Raw genomic sequence first — 15519 nt, 5'->3', positions numbered from 1 at the left:
TTTCCCTAGATTTAGCAGTGTTTACGCCACATCAGTTTCTGCTCACTGCATGCACGCTTGTTGGCTGTACAAACAGTTCCCAGGTCACCTTGTTTACAGCACAGCTGCCACCAGATAACATTGATGCCCCCATCTTGACCGTGTTGGATTCTAGAACTATCTATGTACAGTAAGTAAAAACGTTCTCCTTCCTGACGATCGACACACTGGTTTATGCAAGAATCCTAGTGAGTTCAATCAGGGAAAGGGTTTGTGACATAAAATTAAATTTATTGTGATTAAATGCATAGAAGTGATTAGTTTAGTGGTTCTGTGAACCTTTGATTATCACTTGCCAACTTAATTTCCATTTTTGTCTTTATGCAATCAGGCTAAACTACATATGTGCACAGTCTCTGTGCAAACTTCAATAAAAGAAAAAAAACTTGCAGGTTTTGTAACTTGTTTCCCTTTCTTTTCTTAGTTGCATCACCCCCAGTGTTTTGATGGCCTGTTGCACAATTAGTATTTTAATAAAAATATGAAGCACTATCTTTCCATTATGTCTGAAAATAAAAATCAAATATTTTCATGAAATTATAAACTCTCTGAACTTCTCACTGGCATTTGCAACACTCTAAGGTTGTAGAGGAAGGGCTAATTTGCACTAGTAGAGGGAGTTATTTTGTCTGGGACTTCCCTATACCAAAGAAATCATGGATGTGGGCTGGTCCTGATACCTGTCCATAAAATCTCTGAATGAGCAGGTATCTCAAATATCTTTCAGCCTGACCTGTACCTCAATCAGGAATCATGTCTGAAGCATCAACAAGTTGTCATCAAGCCATCCTTTACATATGTTAAGAACATTGTTAGTATTTTCATTGACTTCTTGTTTCCCATTACCATCCACTGAAAGCACATCTACCTGGCTTTCTGGGCCTAATATAAGCCAGACCTATCTTCTCTAATCTGATTTTATTCCTCATCATCCTCACTTTTCTTCAACATATATTTTGCTCTAGGATCAGTTTTCTCATCCCAGTAAACTGTCATGTGCATTGCTACCTTTGTTCTTGTTATCCTCACCTAGAATATCTTCCTCATTCACCTGCCTATTCAAATCCAACCCAACCTTCAATGTCCATACAGAGTCCCATACCTTCCTAGCCTTCCATGGCCATTCAGACTCACAGTGATTTCCTCTTTCCTCTGATCTCCAATAGCACTTTCAAAAAATTTCTCTCTCTCTCTCTCTCTCTCTCTCTCTCTCTCTCTCTCTCTCTCTCTCTCTCTCTCTGTCTGTCTCCCTCATATCTATCTACACACAGATACATGTATATCTCTCTCTTTATATATATATGTCAGATAATTTAGTATTATTTTTATATGATCTTCTGTTAGTTTCAATAATTATTTCACATATATTATTAGTCTTACCTCCATAGCTAGATGAAAAGTTTCTTAAGGTCAGAGACCATGCCTTTACTTTTGTATCCTCAACATTATCAAACATACCTCTGGTTATCTAGTGATCAATTAATCAATCAAACATTTCTTAAGTGTCCGCTATATGCCAGGCACTATGCTGACTGATGGGGATACAAAAAGAGGCAAAAAAATAGTCCCTGCCCTCAAGGAGATACAAGGCCAGTTAAATATAGGATAAGTAGGAAATAATTAACAGAGGGAAGGCACTAGAATTAAGAAGAGACAAGGAAGACTTCCTATACAACATGGGATTTTAGTTGGGACTTCAAGGAAACCAGAGAGGTCGGTAGTCCTAGTGGAAGAGGGATAATATTCCAAGCATGAGTACTTAACATAGTAGGGGTTCATTAAAGAAAACATTGCTGATTAAGTGCTTCTGGTTGTTCAATTGTTTTGTATCACTTGATATACAATTACACATTTGCCTGTGCCCTTTAAAAGCTTCCCATGGGGGCACCTAGGTGGTTCAGCGGATAAAGCACCGGCCCTGGATTCAGAAGGACTTGAGTTCAAATCCAGTCTCAGATACTTGACACTTACCAGCTTTGTGACCCTGGGCAAGTCATTTAACCTTCATTGCTCCACCAAAAAACCCCCAAAACTTCCTATATTGCCAGGCATGATGGCACATGCCTATAGTCCCTGCTAATGGGTTGGTTCAGATTGGTGGATCACTCGAATTTGGAAAATCTGCCTCGTAGTGGGGCTTAATCCAATCCAATTCCATCATTATTATGGTGAGTGCCTGGAATCGGGGGACGACCAGGCAATCTAAGGAGAGACGATCCTGTGCATTTCTGAAATGGAGCAGCAGCTCAAAACTTCTGTGCTGATCAACACTGAGATCCAGATTGTGAGATGCTGAAGCACTTCCAGCTTTCATGAGTTCAGGAGAGACAGTCTGAAACAAATACCAACACTCCTCCCCCAAAGCAAAATAAACAACAACAATAACAACTACAAACCTTCCAGCTTCATTGATAAAGTTAATAATTAGTGACAATGCTGCATTTCTCTTTTTCTAGGTGGAAACAGCCAGAGAAATTAAATGGAATTCTGGAACGCTATATATTATATATGGCAGATCATGAACAAAATGTTACAATTTGGAATGTCATCTATAACAGTACAGAACTTTTCCAGGATCATACCATACAACACCTCTTCCCTGGTACCAGATATCTAATAAAGCTGGCTGTAAGTTTTCCTGATTTCCCCTTTTCTTCCTTCATTCTAAAATAAAAGACAACACTGGTATTATGATTCACATTTTAAAATCACTCCATATCCTAAATATTAGTGTTGTTGATCCATTTCATATATATTCATTTGCTGTTATGCCAAATGGCAAAATAATAATCTGAATCAGTACGTTTTTCCAAATCTAATTTGGGATCATCAGGAATTATTTCTCTTTTCTTATTTGTAGAATGCTATAATTGTGGACGGCATTTTCCAAAATGCCTGGATTAATAAGGTCATTTCCCTGTGGAGCTTGTATTCATTTGAAAAACAATTCACACTATGAAAATTTAGATCTTATTTTTTAAATGAAGGTTTAAATGAGCCCCAAATATTTTAGATTATTTTTATAGTAGAGCTCCGATTACATTTCTATCTCAATAGAAACGTCTCTTGTTTCACAAAACCACAGCAACTAATAAATGTTTAGTGCTTTAAAACACACACACACACACACACACACACACACACACACACACACACACACACACACACACGATTTTTAAAAATGCAAAATAGCAGCTTTTTAAGAAGGTCTTTTAAAAGACCTTGATATCTTTGTGGAATTTCAGGGTAGTGTTTCCTTTTGTTGTTTTTTTTTTATGAAATATAGAACTTTTAAGTTTAATAGCACATCTGAAAATAACTGAATATAAATATGAGATTGTCCCTATTTGTTTTAAACACACTGCTCATTTTATAGCAATACCTATATAAGGATATTTGCTTTGATAAATGCCATAGAAAATATTCTGCTCTTGATTATGAATAAATTTACATTTATGTAGACACTGTGTATGCATTCATTTTACTTAACATGCTCTTGAATGCTCTAAATATTATACCACAAGAAAATAAACTATATTCAACTATTGTTAACAGTCTGACTTGAAACCCCCAAACAAGGGCATCCACAGACGTCATTGTAAAACCTGGATTCAAGTTATTCACTGTGCCTAGGTATTAAAGCACAACTTGGAAAATTGAAATACTCACAGACTCTTTGATTGTTTGGTGATTCCTTACCTGAAAAGTGAAAAGTAAATTAACCAGATATTTAAGAGCCAATACAGAAATCTACACAATTTACAATACATTATTAATTTCAGTATACAATAAAGCCTCAATTAGCTGGTAACCAACTGAGCAGAATTAAACAGAAATTTCTCAGCACTCTGTTATCATTAGGAAGAGAGAATGGACAACAAAAAAAAGTTGATATGATGGTTATTTGGAAAAAAAGAAAATTTCAGTGTGTCCTTGGGGATAAACATAGAGTCAGATCAGTCTACTTTGCCTTCTATGTCTGTAAAACCATGTGATAAAAGAAAGCATAATTGAGTGGAGAGTCAGGGTTCTAGTATGATTTATATGACTTGGATCATATCACTTTATTTACTGTGTTTATTACCTTTTACTGCAAAATTGGTCTAGATCATCTTTTATGGTTCTCTCTACTTTAAGACTGTTTTTCAGAATGATGACTTTGAACAGTACACTATTTTTTAAAAAATCAGCCATATATTCATATGATAATGGCTGTGAAGGGCATAGTAGATTTTAATAATAATAACTGAGACAAATAATATTTTACAATTTCAAAGGTGCTTTAAATACCTTTTCCCAGTTAAGTCTTCCAAGAAGCCTGTGAGGTACGAATTGTGGGTATCATTATCCCCATTTTCCAGATGAGGAAACAAAGGTTTTTGGAGGTTAAGTGACTCGGCTTGGTCAGTGTACCAAATAAAATATATTACATACTTAAGAAAGATTTGCACCAACTCTAAGAATCTCAAAATGAGTAGGGATCTTAGACATCTCCTAATCCAGTCACTATATGAATCAGGTACCTCCTCTTTACTTCCCCCCCCCCCCTTAGCTGACTTCTCTAGGATCTTAGGGCAGAGATTCTTCATCCATCTTCTCAGAACTTTTAAAAACCAGGTCTCCTCCAAAATGTAGAGTGTTCAGTTTCACTTTCTTTTTCCAAGAAAATCACTAAGGTGTGGTGATTCCTTTCTCTGATGATACTAAATGTTTTTACCCTGGTAACCAATTCCAATTTATTGCTCAGAACCAAGTACAGAATAATTGTTCCCTTCATTACTGTTTCTACCTTTTAGTGAATGCAATTATTATCAAGGTGAATCAAAATATAGACCAGATTATAGTATCATTGAATCTCAGAGTTAGAATGAGTCTCATACCTGAAGAGGAATTTCCTTTACTCTGGCCTCAACAAAAAGTCAACTAAAGTTTGCCTAATGATTAATAATTAAAAGGGCCCACTGTACCCCAGGGAAGCTCATTCTTGTTTTTTGATACCTCTAATTGTTAGGGAAATTTCCTTATATAAAGCTTCCATACATACATAAACATATATATATGTGTGTGTGTGTGGGTGAGTGGGTGGGTGTGTACCTGTTTACATATATTTGTATTTTCTACATTTCTCCTTGTTCTGTCTTCAGCGATATGGAAAAATAAGTCTATTCCCTCTTCTTTTCAGTACTTGAAAATAATTATCATTTTCTATCTTTCCTCTACCCCATTCTCAGCACTACCAAAATTCTACCAATTCTTTTATTATCCCAACTATTTAGTCCTCCCTTTTATAAACAATCATTATCTGACAGTGTTCAGGGTCTTTTATCCATCCCAATTACCCTTTGCATACCATCCATCTTGTCAATGTTTTCCTCAAAATTCAACACCCAGAACTGAACACAATACTTTTTTTTTTGGTGGGGCCATGGGGGTTAAGTGACTTTCCCAGGGTCACACAGCTAGTAAATGTCAAATGTCTGAGGTCGGATTTGAACTCTGGTCCTCCTGAATCCAGGGCCAGTGCTTTATCCACTGTACCACCAAGCTGCCCCCACAATACTTTTAATGTGGTCTAACCCTTACAGAGTATATGGAATTATCATGTCCTTCATCCTTTACCCCATTGTTCTCTGAACATAATCTGAGATTCACATATCACACTGTTGATTCATATTGAGTTTACAATCCTCTGAATTCTCCATGTTTTAAAAAATTAAAATTGTTTCCTATGTTTTTTTCCAGTTTGTACTTGTAAAGTTGATTTTTTAACTCAAATTAAAAGCTTTACATTTGTCCCTATTTTATATATATATATATATATGTATATATGTATATATATATATGTATGTATGTATGTATGTATGTATTTAGTGAGGCAATTGGGATTAAATGACTTACCCAGGGTCACACAGCTAGTTAAGTATTAAGTGTCTGAGGCCGGATTTGAACTCAGCTACTCCTGAATCCAGGGCCAGTGCTCTATCCACTGTGCCATCTAACTGCCCCTGTCCCTATTATATTACATCTCATTAACTTGCCTTTAGTGAAGAACATAGGGTCAAATTTTGTTTCCCAATTGTGTCATCATGGGTTATAGATATTTCCTTGCTTTGTGTTATCTATAAATTTGAAAAACATTCCATTGTATCTTTGTTGAAATCACTGATAAAAATGCAGGAAGTAAAATATGGATCTTGGGACATTACATGTTGATATTGCATCATTAATGGAACGGTTTTGGTCATTCATTGAGTTTCAAATTTATCAAAGTATGATTTTTCCCATCCATCTCTTTATATTTTCTACAATAACATGAGAGATGTTATTAAATGCTTTACTAAACCCAAAATGCAGTATAGTTATATCTCAAAAAGTCTCTCAAAAAGGAAATAAGGTTCACATGGCAGGACCTGTTCTTTATGAGGTTATGAGAATATGGGACCGGAATAAGCATTCATAGTGTCTACTTTCTGACAGGCACTATGTTAAGTGCAAATATTCCGTCATTTAATCCTTACAACCATCTTGAAGTTAGATGCTATTATTATTTCCATTTCACAGTTAGCAAAACAGGCAAATAACGCTAAAGTGACATATCTAGGTTCACATAGTTCATAGGTATCAGAGGCAAGAAATGAACTCAGGTCTTCCTGATTCTTGGCCCAGTACTCTATCCACTGTACTTCCAGTAGTCTCTCAAATCCCAGGAATTTTTGGTGACACTGAAATTGCTACTTTCTGTTTTAGATATTTGCTATTATTACTTTTTTTAAAAATTTATTTTTATGACTTCATTATGTCATCTGAGATTAGAGTTATGACTAAGTGCTTCTGGTCATCTATAAACTTCATAATTTATGTCTTCATCTGAGTTATTAATAACAATAATAACTGTTGAAAAGAACAGTACTAAGGAGAGATCCCTATGGAACTCCACTAGAGACATTTTTCCTAACTGACATTAGTCTCTTAATCATCAATATTCTATTCTAACTATTCAGCCACTTCTGAATCTACTTATCTTCTTCAATATCATTCTTTCTGCTTCTTTCCATCTTTTCTATGAAATATTATGAAGAACTTTGTTCAATAATTACTGAAACATACTTTTCAGATAAATAGTTCATCAGAATATTTATATCCACAAAAATTATGGTTAGTAGAGATTTTTGCCATGTATACATATTTACACACATATACATATGCATACACATATACATATGCATACACATATATGTATATGTGTGTATGTGTATATCTACATATACATACATGCATATATATCTCACAAGTTCAATCTGTAGAAAAATCTTTGGCTTTCTAAAAGTAGGAGATTAGTAAATTTACTCAGGGTTTATCATTATCAGTAAATTCTTAGAGTACTAACAAAGTTTTTGGGAAAATATCAAAGATAATCAGATGCAAGAAGGTAAACAGAAATATATTGTGTCACATTTCTAGCTTCAACATATACTGGTTTAAAGAAGGAATAGCATTGCATAAAGATGATTATCAATTTAGTAATATCAGAGAGAAATAAGTGCAAACATGCATTATTAACATTCATATGCATACTCCTATTGTGTTGTCTTCTTAATTTTTAAAATAATAATAATAATAATAGTATTTATACAGTATTGTAAGGTTTGCATACCATTTTACATGCTATATTATTTGATAGATGCCTCATCCCTACTTACTTTCCTTTTTTTCTTCTTGGTCAAAGATGATACTGAATGGTAACATCATATGCCTAATTCTGGGTTAGTGTTTGATAACTCCCCTTTGAGATTATATAGTGGGGCACAGGCAAGAAAGAGTCAGGCTGAAGAAGAATGTGTAGGTTGCCATTTGAGCCAATCAAAACCATGACAATTAGTCCATGAGTCCATTGGTAATGTAGAAGTATTTGACTAAGGACAGCTTGAATGTATTTTTCCTCATTCGTGATGAATTCAAGACACCTGATCCAGATTAACTGCATCCTTAGGTACTGAAAGAAAAGGTGAATGTGATTGCCAAACCTTTGTCCCTGTTATTTGAAAGATCATGAAGAATAGGAGAGGTATCATAGGGCTATAGGAAGGCAAATATTACTTCAGTTTTTCAAAAGTGAAAGAGAAAATGATCTGAAAATTATAGCCCACTGAGCTTGACTTTAATTCCTGGGAAAAGAATAGATTAAATTGGTAAAGAAATGGTTAGTGAATGTTTTGAAATAGAAATGAGTATCCCAGCGAGTCCACATAGCATCAGAAGTTAGACAAACCCAATTCCTTTTTTTGACAGGGTAACTAAATTAGTAGGCCAGGGGAAATGCTGTAGACAAAATTACCCAGATTTAGAGTATTTGGAATACCCAATGAAATATTTCATGTTTGTGGTATGTAAGGAGTGGAATCAAAGGAACTGGCTATCACTAAGTGAATGAGCTGGGATTTAGGCAAAGTTCCTTTCCCTAAAGTTTATGGACATCTGGAGGGGAGACACTTCTCTGTGGAGGCCTGTTACCTTCCTCTCAGGATCTCTTCATACCTGACTGACTAACTGTGAAGGTTACATCCACTGGGGTTTATTGAGTAGGCTTTGAAAGGCCAAGGATCCATGTTGAATGTAGTAAGGTAGCCTGATTTGAATAATATGCTCTAAATATTCCATTTGATCTGTATCAGAACACATTCTTCTGAGAACTTACCTTCTTTGGAAAAGGTGAAAAAAGGTAGATGAGATGTTAGTACAATTAATTCAGAAATGTTTAGATGGCCATATCCACCAACAAAAACTATTCAATACCTCCTTAATGCCAGACATTGTGCTATGATGAAACTTTGGGAAATGAGAACATCTGGAAGGGACTTCTGAAGGAAATGTCATTAAAATTGAACTTGAAAGGAGACAGAGATTACAAGAGGAAGACATGAGGATGGAGTATCTTCTAGGTAATGGAGAGATAGCATAAAGGTAGAACATTGAATATTGTGTATGGAAAACATAAAGTAGACCAAACAGGTTATAGTGTTAAATATGTAAGGGAGAGTAATGTATGATCAGTTTGGAGATTATGTAGGGCCTTACCTGATAGAGGAGTTTATATTTTGAGAGCAACAGGGAGCTATTGAGGCTTCTTGACTAGAAGGGTGACATAGTAATATGATTTAGGAATATCATTCTGACAGCTGTATGGAAGATGAACTGGAGGGGGTGGAGAATGAGCATATGAGAACAGTAAGAAATCATTGTGAAAGTCTAGGTAAGAGATGATTATGAAGAGTTATAGTAAAAACAGAGAGACCCACATGGATGTGGGCAATTTATTAGAAATCAGGGATAAGTGAAAGTGATTAGTTGAGGATGACGCTTTGCAAATCTGGGTGATTGGGGAAATGGTGGTATCTTTGATCCAAATATGGAAGTTAGGTACAGCTAGTTGTTACAATGACTAGAGCTTGGGTTGTAGAATCAGGAAAACCTGAGTTTGAATCCTCTCTAATACACTTACTAGCTATGTGACCCTGGACAAATCACTTCTCCTTCATTTGCCTCAGTTTCCTCATTTGTGAGATGAGGACAATAACAGCAGCTATCCCCCCAGGGTTGTTGTGAAGCTGAAATGAGAGAATATTGAATATTAGTTAAAGTCTATTGTTTTGTAGAACATTATGACAAATGCTGGGAATGATAGCCATTTTAGATTAGCCACAGTTCCTGACCTCATAGGTCTTACATTTTGCACTTATAAAAAAACAAAAGTAATACCAAAATTAGGGATGTCGATAAGACAGTGCTGTGGTCCAGGTATTCTTTGTACATGTTTTAGTTTCACCTATAATGATTATTTTTGGATGAATTGATGGGGAAAAAATACATGTATCAAAGATTCACTTTATGCCAAGTACTCTGAACACAAATAAAAAAGTCAAGACAGTTCCTGCCCTTAAGGAACTTACATTTTAATAGGGAAAGGCAACATTTATAGGGCTGTGGTGGTCAGAGAGGGCCATTTGGTAAGGGAAGCCAGAGGGATAGTGAGCAGAGTCATAAAACAGTTGATAGAGGTGTAGAAAGAAAGCAGTTGTGGAAGTTTCATCAGTAGGATAACCAGGGAATTCAGAGAAATGCTGTGCTGGAGGTAGAGTTCAGAGCCTAGTTTCTTAAACTGTGGGTTGTGACCACATATGGGGTTGGATAACTGAATGTGGAGGCCACGAAAAATTTGGCAACAGTAAAAGTTTAAGAAGCTTTGTTATATACCTATATACCTGGGGTTCCATAAAAATTTCTCTGGCAAAAAGTGGTTGCAAGTGGAAAAAGTTTTAAGAAGCCCTGGCCTAGAACACAGGAGCATTGTGGGAATACAGCCATATTGAAATTTCCTTTATATCTATGATGTGCATTTGTCAGGTTACTAGTTCACCTTCTTTTAATCACAGGTACATGTAAAAGAATGCTTACTAATCTCAGGGTTTCTCCAATTATCTCAGGGTATGTTATGACCTTTTCATTTTGAGTCATGGAGCAAAATCTTAAAGCCTTTAATACACACACATATGTATGTATATGTATATATAAAAACACAATCTATGTTATATATTATATCATGCACACAAATATGTACATACACACATATGTGTGTATATATATATGATACATACGTATATGTATGTATGTATATATGCATATATATATATATATAATGGAATAATAGTTTACTTGGGAGTCAATCAGTGGGAAAGAGGACAATTGGGAGTTAGTTAAATAATTATCACTGTCATAATATTTAACTCCTGTTCCTAACCTTGGTGAAACTCTGCCATGTTGCACTTTTCTACTCCCAACACCTTTCCCCCCCCACCAAACCCTACAAAAATGCAGTAAGCTAGAAAAGAAAAATGTTAGAGTTCTAATCCTTCTGGTTAGTCTTTGAACCTTTCCTCATGATAATTCAACTTTGCTATATGATCTCTCTTCCTTTTTAACTTCCTGGTTGACTTCCAGCATATTGAGACTGTACTTTGGAGGGTTTCTTTTTAACTAGCTGATAGTAATTTAAGCTACTGGAGGACATGCTCAAAAGCCTGGGAGGTGATTAGGTGTGCAATAAGAGTTTGGCAACATGCTCAATTGATTCTTCTTTATTTGCAAAGATTTCATCCCCAAGAGAAGGCAAGTTTATCTCTTACATATATATGAGTATATATAGTTAAGAATTAGAGAAAGCCTACAGAGGTTAATTAGGGCCCCAATCTCCATGCACTTTAATGCCCAGGCCACAATTTAACCCAGCTTAAACTTGTTAAAATCTAATGAAAAAATATTCTGATTGTCCATGAAATTCCTCTATTGTTACGATATGGAAAAGAGATTAGGCAGTTTTATTGTATGGTCTGTTGAAAAAAAAAATATATATATATATAATGTCATTACTTCCACTTATGTTGCCACTGTATGATGAAAAATAGTTTTGTGTTCTAATGAAAAAGTCACCAATTAAAAGAGAGCTGGATTTCCCTTATGGGGGGGGGTAAGTGAAGGTAACCACAAAATCCTTCTGTGTTAGAAGTATTAACATGCATTAACAAATGAAGGCTAAAGGACCAAATTATGAGGCGGGTAGGGGTGGGAGGGAGTAAAGGGAGGAGAGATAGGGTCAGGCAGAGACAGACACAGAGATAGAGATTTATATGCACAGATGTTTTGATTTTTAAAACATTACTTATTTGCTTTTTTTTATAAAAAAAGTAGTATCAGAATTTGTCTTCTCTGTTGTTTTGTTTTCTTAATACTTTTAGTTCAAGTTTAAATAAATTCCTTAGTGAAGATTTGAAATTAATACTATAAGTTATAATTAATTCCTAGGGAGTACTTAACTCATAGTTTAAATATGGTTTTAAAATATATTGATCATAAGTGTAGATATTTGCTGCTATGTCTTTTTTTAATACATTTAAGATAATCCTTTCACATACATTGAAATTTACTAAAGAAATGCTTATTCAGATAATAAAATAATGGAATTATTTCCCCAATACATCAACTTACTTTTTCATGCATTTCAGCTTATTATATGAATACATAGGGTGAGTTTCTGAATATTTTTTACACTTTAATTACCCCTGGCAGGATGAGCACATTAGTAGGCAACAGTATGGCATTGTGATCATTTTAAGTTTGTTAGGCATGTGGTGGATTTAATCTCATCTCGCACCTGAAACTCAAACGATTTGACCCTTTTAGCCATTAAAGATGCACTCAACAACTTTTATGTATTGATTTATGATAAATAATGTTTTATTCATTTTTCACATTTTATGTAAACTCTAATAACATGGTCACTCTACTGGAAATAAAAAGGAATTCTCTTTGGTTTTTCTTTCAATTTCCTGCAAAGTGAATTTGTTTGCTATAAAGTTGCACAGCATAGAGTTTGGGGTACTCTTTTCTTGCATGGTCTGAGAACAGTCTAATCACTTACCAAGAGACACAAGGTAATTTCAGTAATGATATGAAGACAGTAACGATATGTGATAGATATATGTATAATTCATAGAGTTGAGCTTTCTTAATAATATTTGTGGATGTATGGTCATGTCTTTAAATAACAAAACAAAAAACCTTAAAAGCTAAACTTAAACATTGAACCATAATCCTTTTCAGAGTCACCAGGAAAAGAATTATGGTTATTGTAAGCTGTTTGCTATCTAGCATAAGTTGAGATATCAAATGAAAGTTCCTCTTTATCAGTTTTCATTCGACCAGTTGAGCCATAGAGAACAATGCATTTATTTCCTTTTCTTTGGTATTTTAAGGCTTGCACAGGAGGGGGATGCAAAATCAGTGAGATCAGTATGGCTTTAACTGATGAGACTGTCCCAGAAGGTGTTCCTGCTCCTAAAGCCCAGTCCTATTCATCTGACTCCTTTAACATCTCCTGGACCAAGCCTGAATATCCGAATGGTAAGTGAACTCTTTTAGCCTCAAGTTAAAAAGATGATTAGTAAAGGTAAATTAATATTCTAAATGGCAGCTTATATGTGGTGCTTAATTTTTAATGATCATTTTAGCACATAAAATACCTGAGATAGTATCATTGTCTGTAGTTGGAGATTGTGGTTTTCAGGCTGACACATGATTTTAGTGGCTCAAAAGTGCTCCCTTTTGATAGTTCTTGTGTATTGCATCTCATTGTTTCATGTTTGCAAGAAAGAAAAAAAAAACACATAACAGAACAAATGAGGCCTCTCTAAGGATGCTGAAGAGGGAATGACATTGCCTTTCCAAATTCATTCTGTTTTGTACAATAATAAGTTACTTTGTTTTTTTAATGGTGAATGGAAGAAGGAAGCTTGTGCATGCATGGCTTTTAAATAGCTCACTATATCTGTTTCCATTTAAATAATTTACCATAAAAAAGACCATTTGAAATTCTCTTAAATTGCAATAATACTCTTAGAACTAGAAAAAGTCCATGTATTATATTTTTCAGCATTAAATGTGTGTATTCGTATTTAAGTTGAAGTGGAATTATATATTTTCTAAAAAATAAATTGAATTTCTCTTTGATAAGTTCAGATAATCAAGCCAGACTGTTAGGTTGTCACTAAAAAAAGATGTATTTGCAAATTCAAAGAAAAATGTTTTTAGAAATTTATTAAAACGTACCATTATTATGACATTATAATATTGTTTCAAATTGATAGAATTTTTGGAACAGGGTAAGTTAATTTTTTCTCCAGCTCAAAATTTAGTATTAGGTTTTGGGAAGGGTGCATGTTTACAGGCATGACTTTTTATGCTACCAAAACAATCTTAAATAACTCATCACTGGAAAATTTATGCAGCATCTTATAGCATTGTCCAAAAAAGGAAGAAAGAAAAAAACTGGTATTTTATTATTTAGTCTTATGTTTACTGTGGTTTTAATTAATCCAGCCATCTCAGTTTAATTAAGCTCAGTGGCAAATACGACATATATTTAGGGACACTGAGAGAGCTCAAATAATTAGAATGAGTGATCACTAGCACTATTGAAGTTATTTTCTATTTTATTACAAATTTCTTATAAGACATAAATGAGTGATCATTTGCTGCAAATATTAAATAATGAAATCTCATCCCATTCTACTTGCATAGCATTCTGAGCAATAGAGAGCAGTGAAAATGGAGATTATTGTCTCTTATTCTATTGCCCTATATTCAGCCAGCATGAATACTAATGGAGTTGGGATGCCCTGGAACTCTTCTTTCCAACTCCATTTGTACCACTTGCTCTAGCAAATTAATTCCCTCTTTCCCCCAAACCCTAAATACAACCCTACCACTAATGTGAAAGTAATTCCATCATTTTAAAGGGTTATAGATTTTAATTTCAATTTAAAGTCTTTGTTTCTTCCATTGAAGGCTATTAAATGCCTATTAAAAGTATGATCATTGGGCAGCTAGAATTTCGAAAAAGAAACAAGGTAATTGTCCTGTAATGGTCTAGTCTACTTGGATTTAATAAAATTCAGAAAATTTAGTGGGGTGTATTTTTTTAAAATCTCAAGAAGCATTAAAAGTTTCTGTACCTTTTAATGTATTTCTCTTCTTTCTACAAGTTGTTCATTTTTGTTTTCTAATTTGGGAGAATATTAAAAAATAAGAATGTTTGTATATGTATTAAGCCTTGGGTTTGATTATATATATATATATATCTCCAGACCCCTGTCTCAGATAGTGGCAAAAGGACATAAGCCTTTTTCTGTTTTGTTTGTAGTCCTTTCAGTGGTTTATAATACAAATTACATTTGAGATTGTGTACCCTCCTTATGGAGAACTGGGACTTTATATATAAGGTTTAGAGATCCTTGACTCTATTTTCTGCTATATGCCTAGATCAGAGTTAATGGGACTGGGTAGATTAAGATGCAGGTGACAGCAACTCTGTCTTCCACTTTCTGAATTCATTTGTGAATGGTAGTAAATTTGAAAAACAGAGTACCTTCCATCTTTAAGCTATCAAGAAGGCCTTCTTTTAATGACAACCACATATAAAACCAATAACTTCAATTAACCAATTTCAATTTTAATTAACCATTAAAAATAGTGGAAGCATCAGGTACACAAAATAAACCAAAAGGATTTGAGACAAGCAGTTCTATTTTACAATAAAGCAAAAATGTAGATGTGCCTTATCTTATAGCTGTGACTTAAAGCTTCTGTGTTGAATGGAGGAACTATGAGTAGAGGAAAGAGAAGAAGGAAACAAGAAGAGAAAAGGTTTCTAATCAGGGAAACAGTGGTTTGTCTCTTTTTCAATCTGGTCTTGTTCCCAGGAAAGGGTGAAAAAGACAATCTTGAGTCAATGTGGGAGTGGTACCCAAATTTTTACTTTGCTAGTTGAATGAAGTCATGGAGCTAGTTGAATGGAGACATCCACTCCATCTCAGTTATATTTAATGCACATTGATTCTTATAGACAAATGGGTTTCCTGAAATTATTAA

At 34.5% G+C, this 15519-nt stretch overlaps 1 protein-coding gene across 1 annotated transcript in view; it reads left to right on the top strand.

The window, feature by feature from the left end:
• The window catches only part of USH2A (usherin), a 1082898-nt gene that overhangs the window by 549224 nt on the left and 518155 nt on the right, over positions 1–15519 (top strand). The window contains exons 32-34 of the mRNA XM_044004202.1: positions 10–169; positions 2496–2667; positions 12846–12993. Coding sequence (XP_043860137.1) covers positions 10–169; positions 2496–2667; positions 12846–12993 — 480 coding nt within the window. The remainder of the gene's footprint in view (positions 1–9; positions 170–2495; positions 2668–12845; positions 12994–15519) is intronic.

Source organism: Dromiciops gliroides, chromosome 4, assembly GCF_019393635.1.
Source record: "Dromiciops gliroides isolate mDroGli1 chromosome 4, mDroGli1.pri, whole genome shotgun sequence".
In the NCBI taxonomy this organism is placed as follows: domain Eukaryota; kingdom Metazoa; phylum Chordata; class Mammalia; order Microbiotheria; family Microbiotheriidae; genus Dromiciops; species Dromiciops gliroides.
This window is presented reverse-complemented; position numbering and strand designations above follow the sequence as displayed.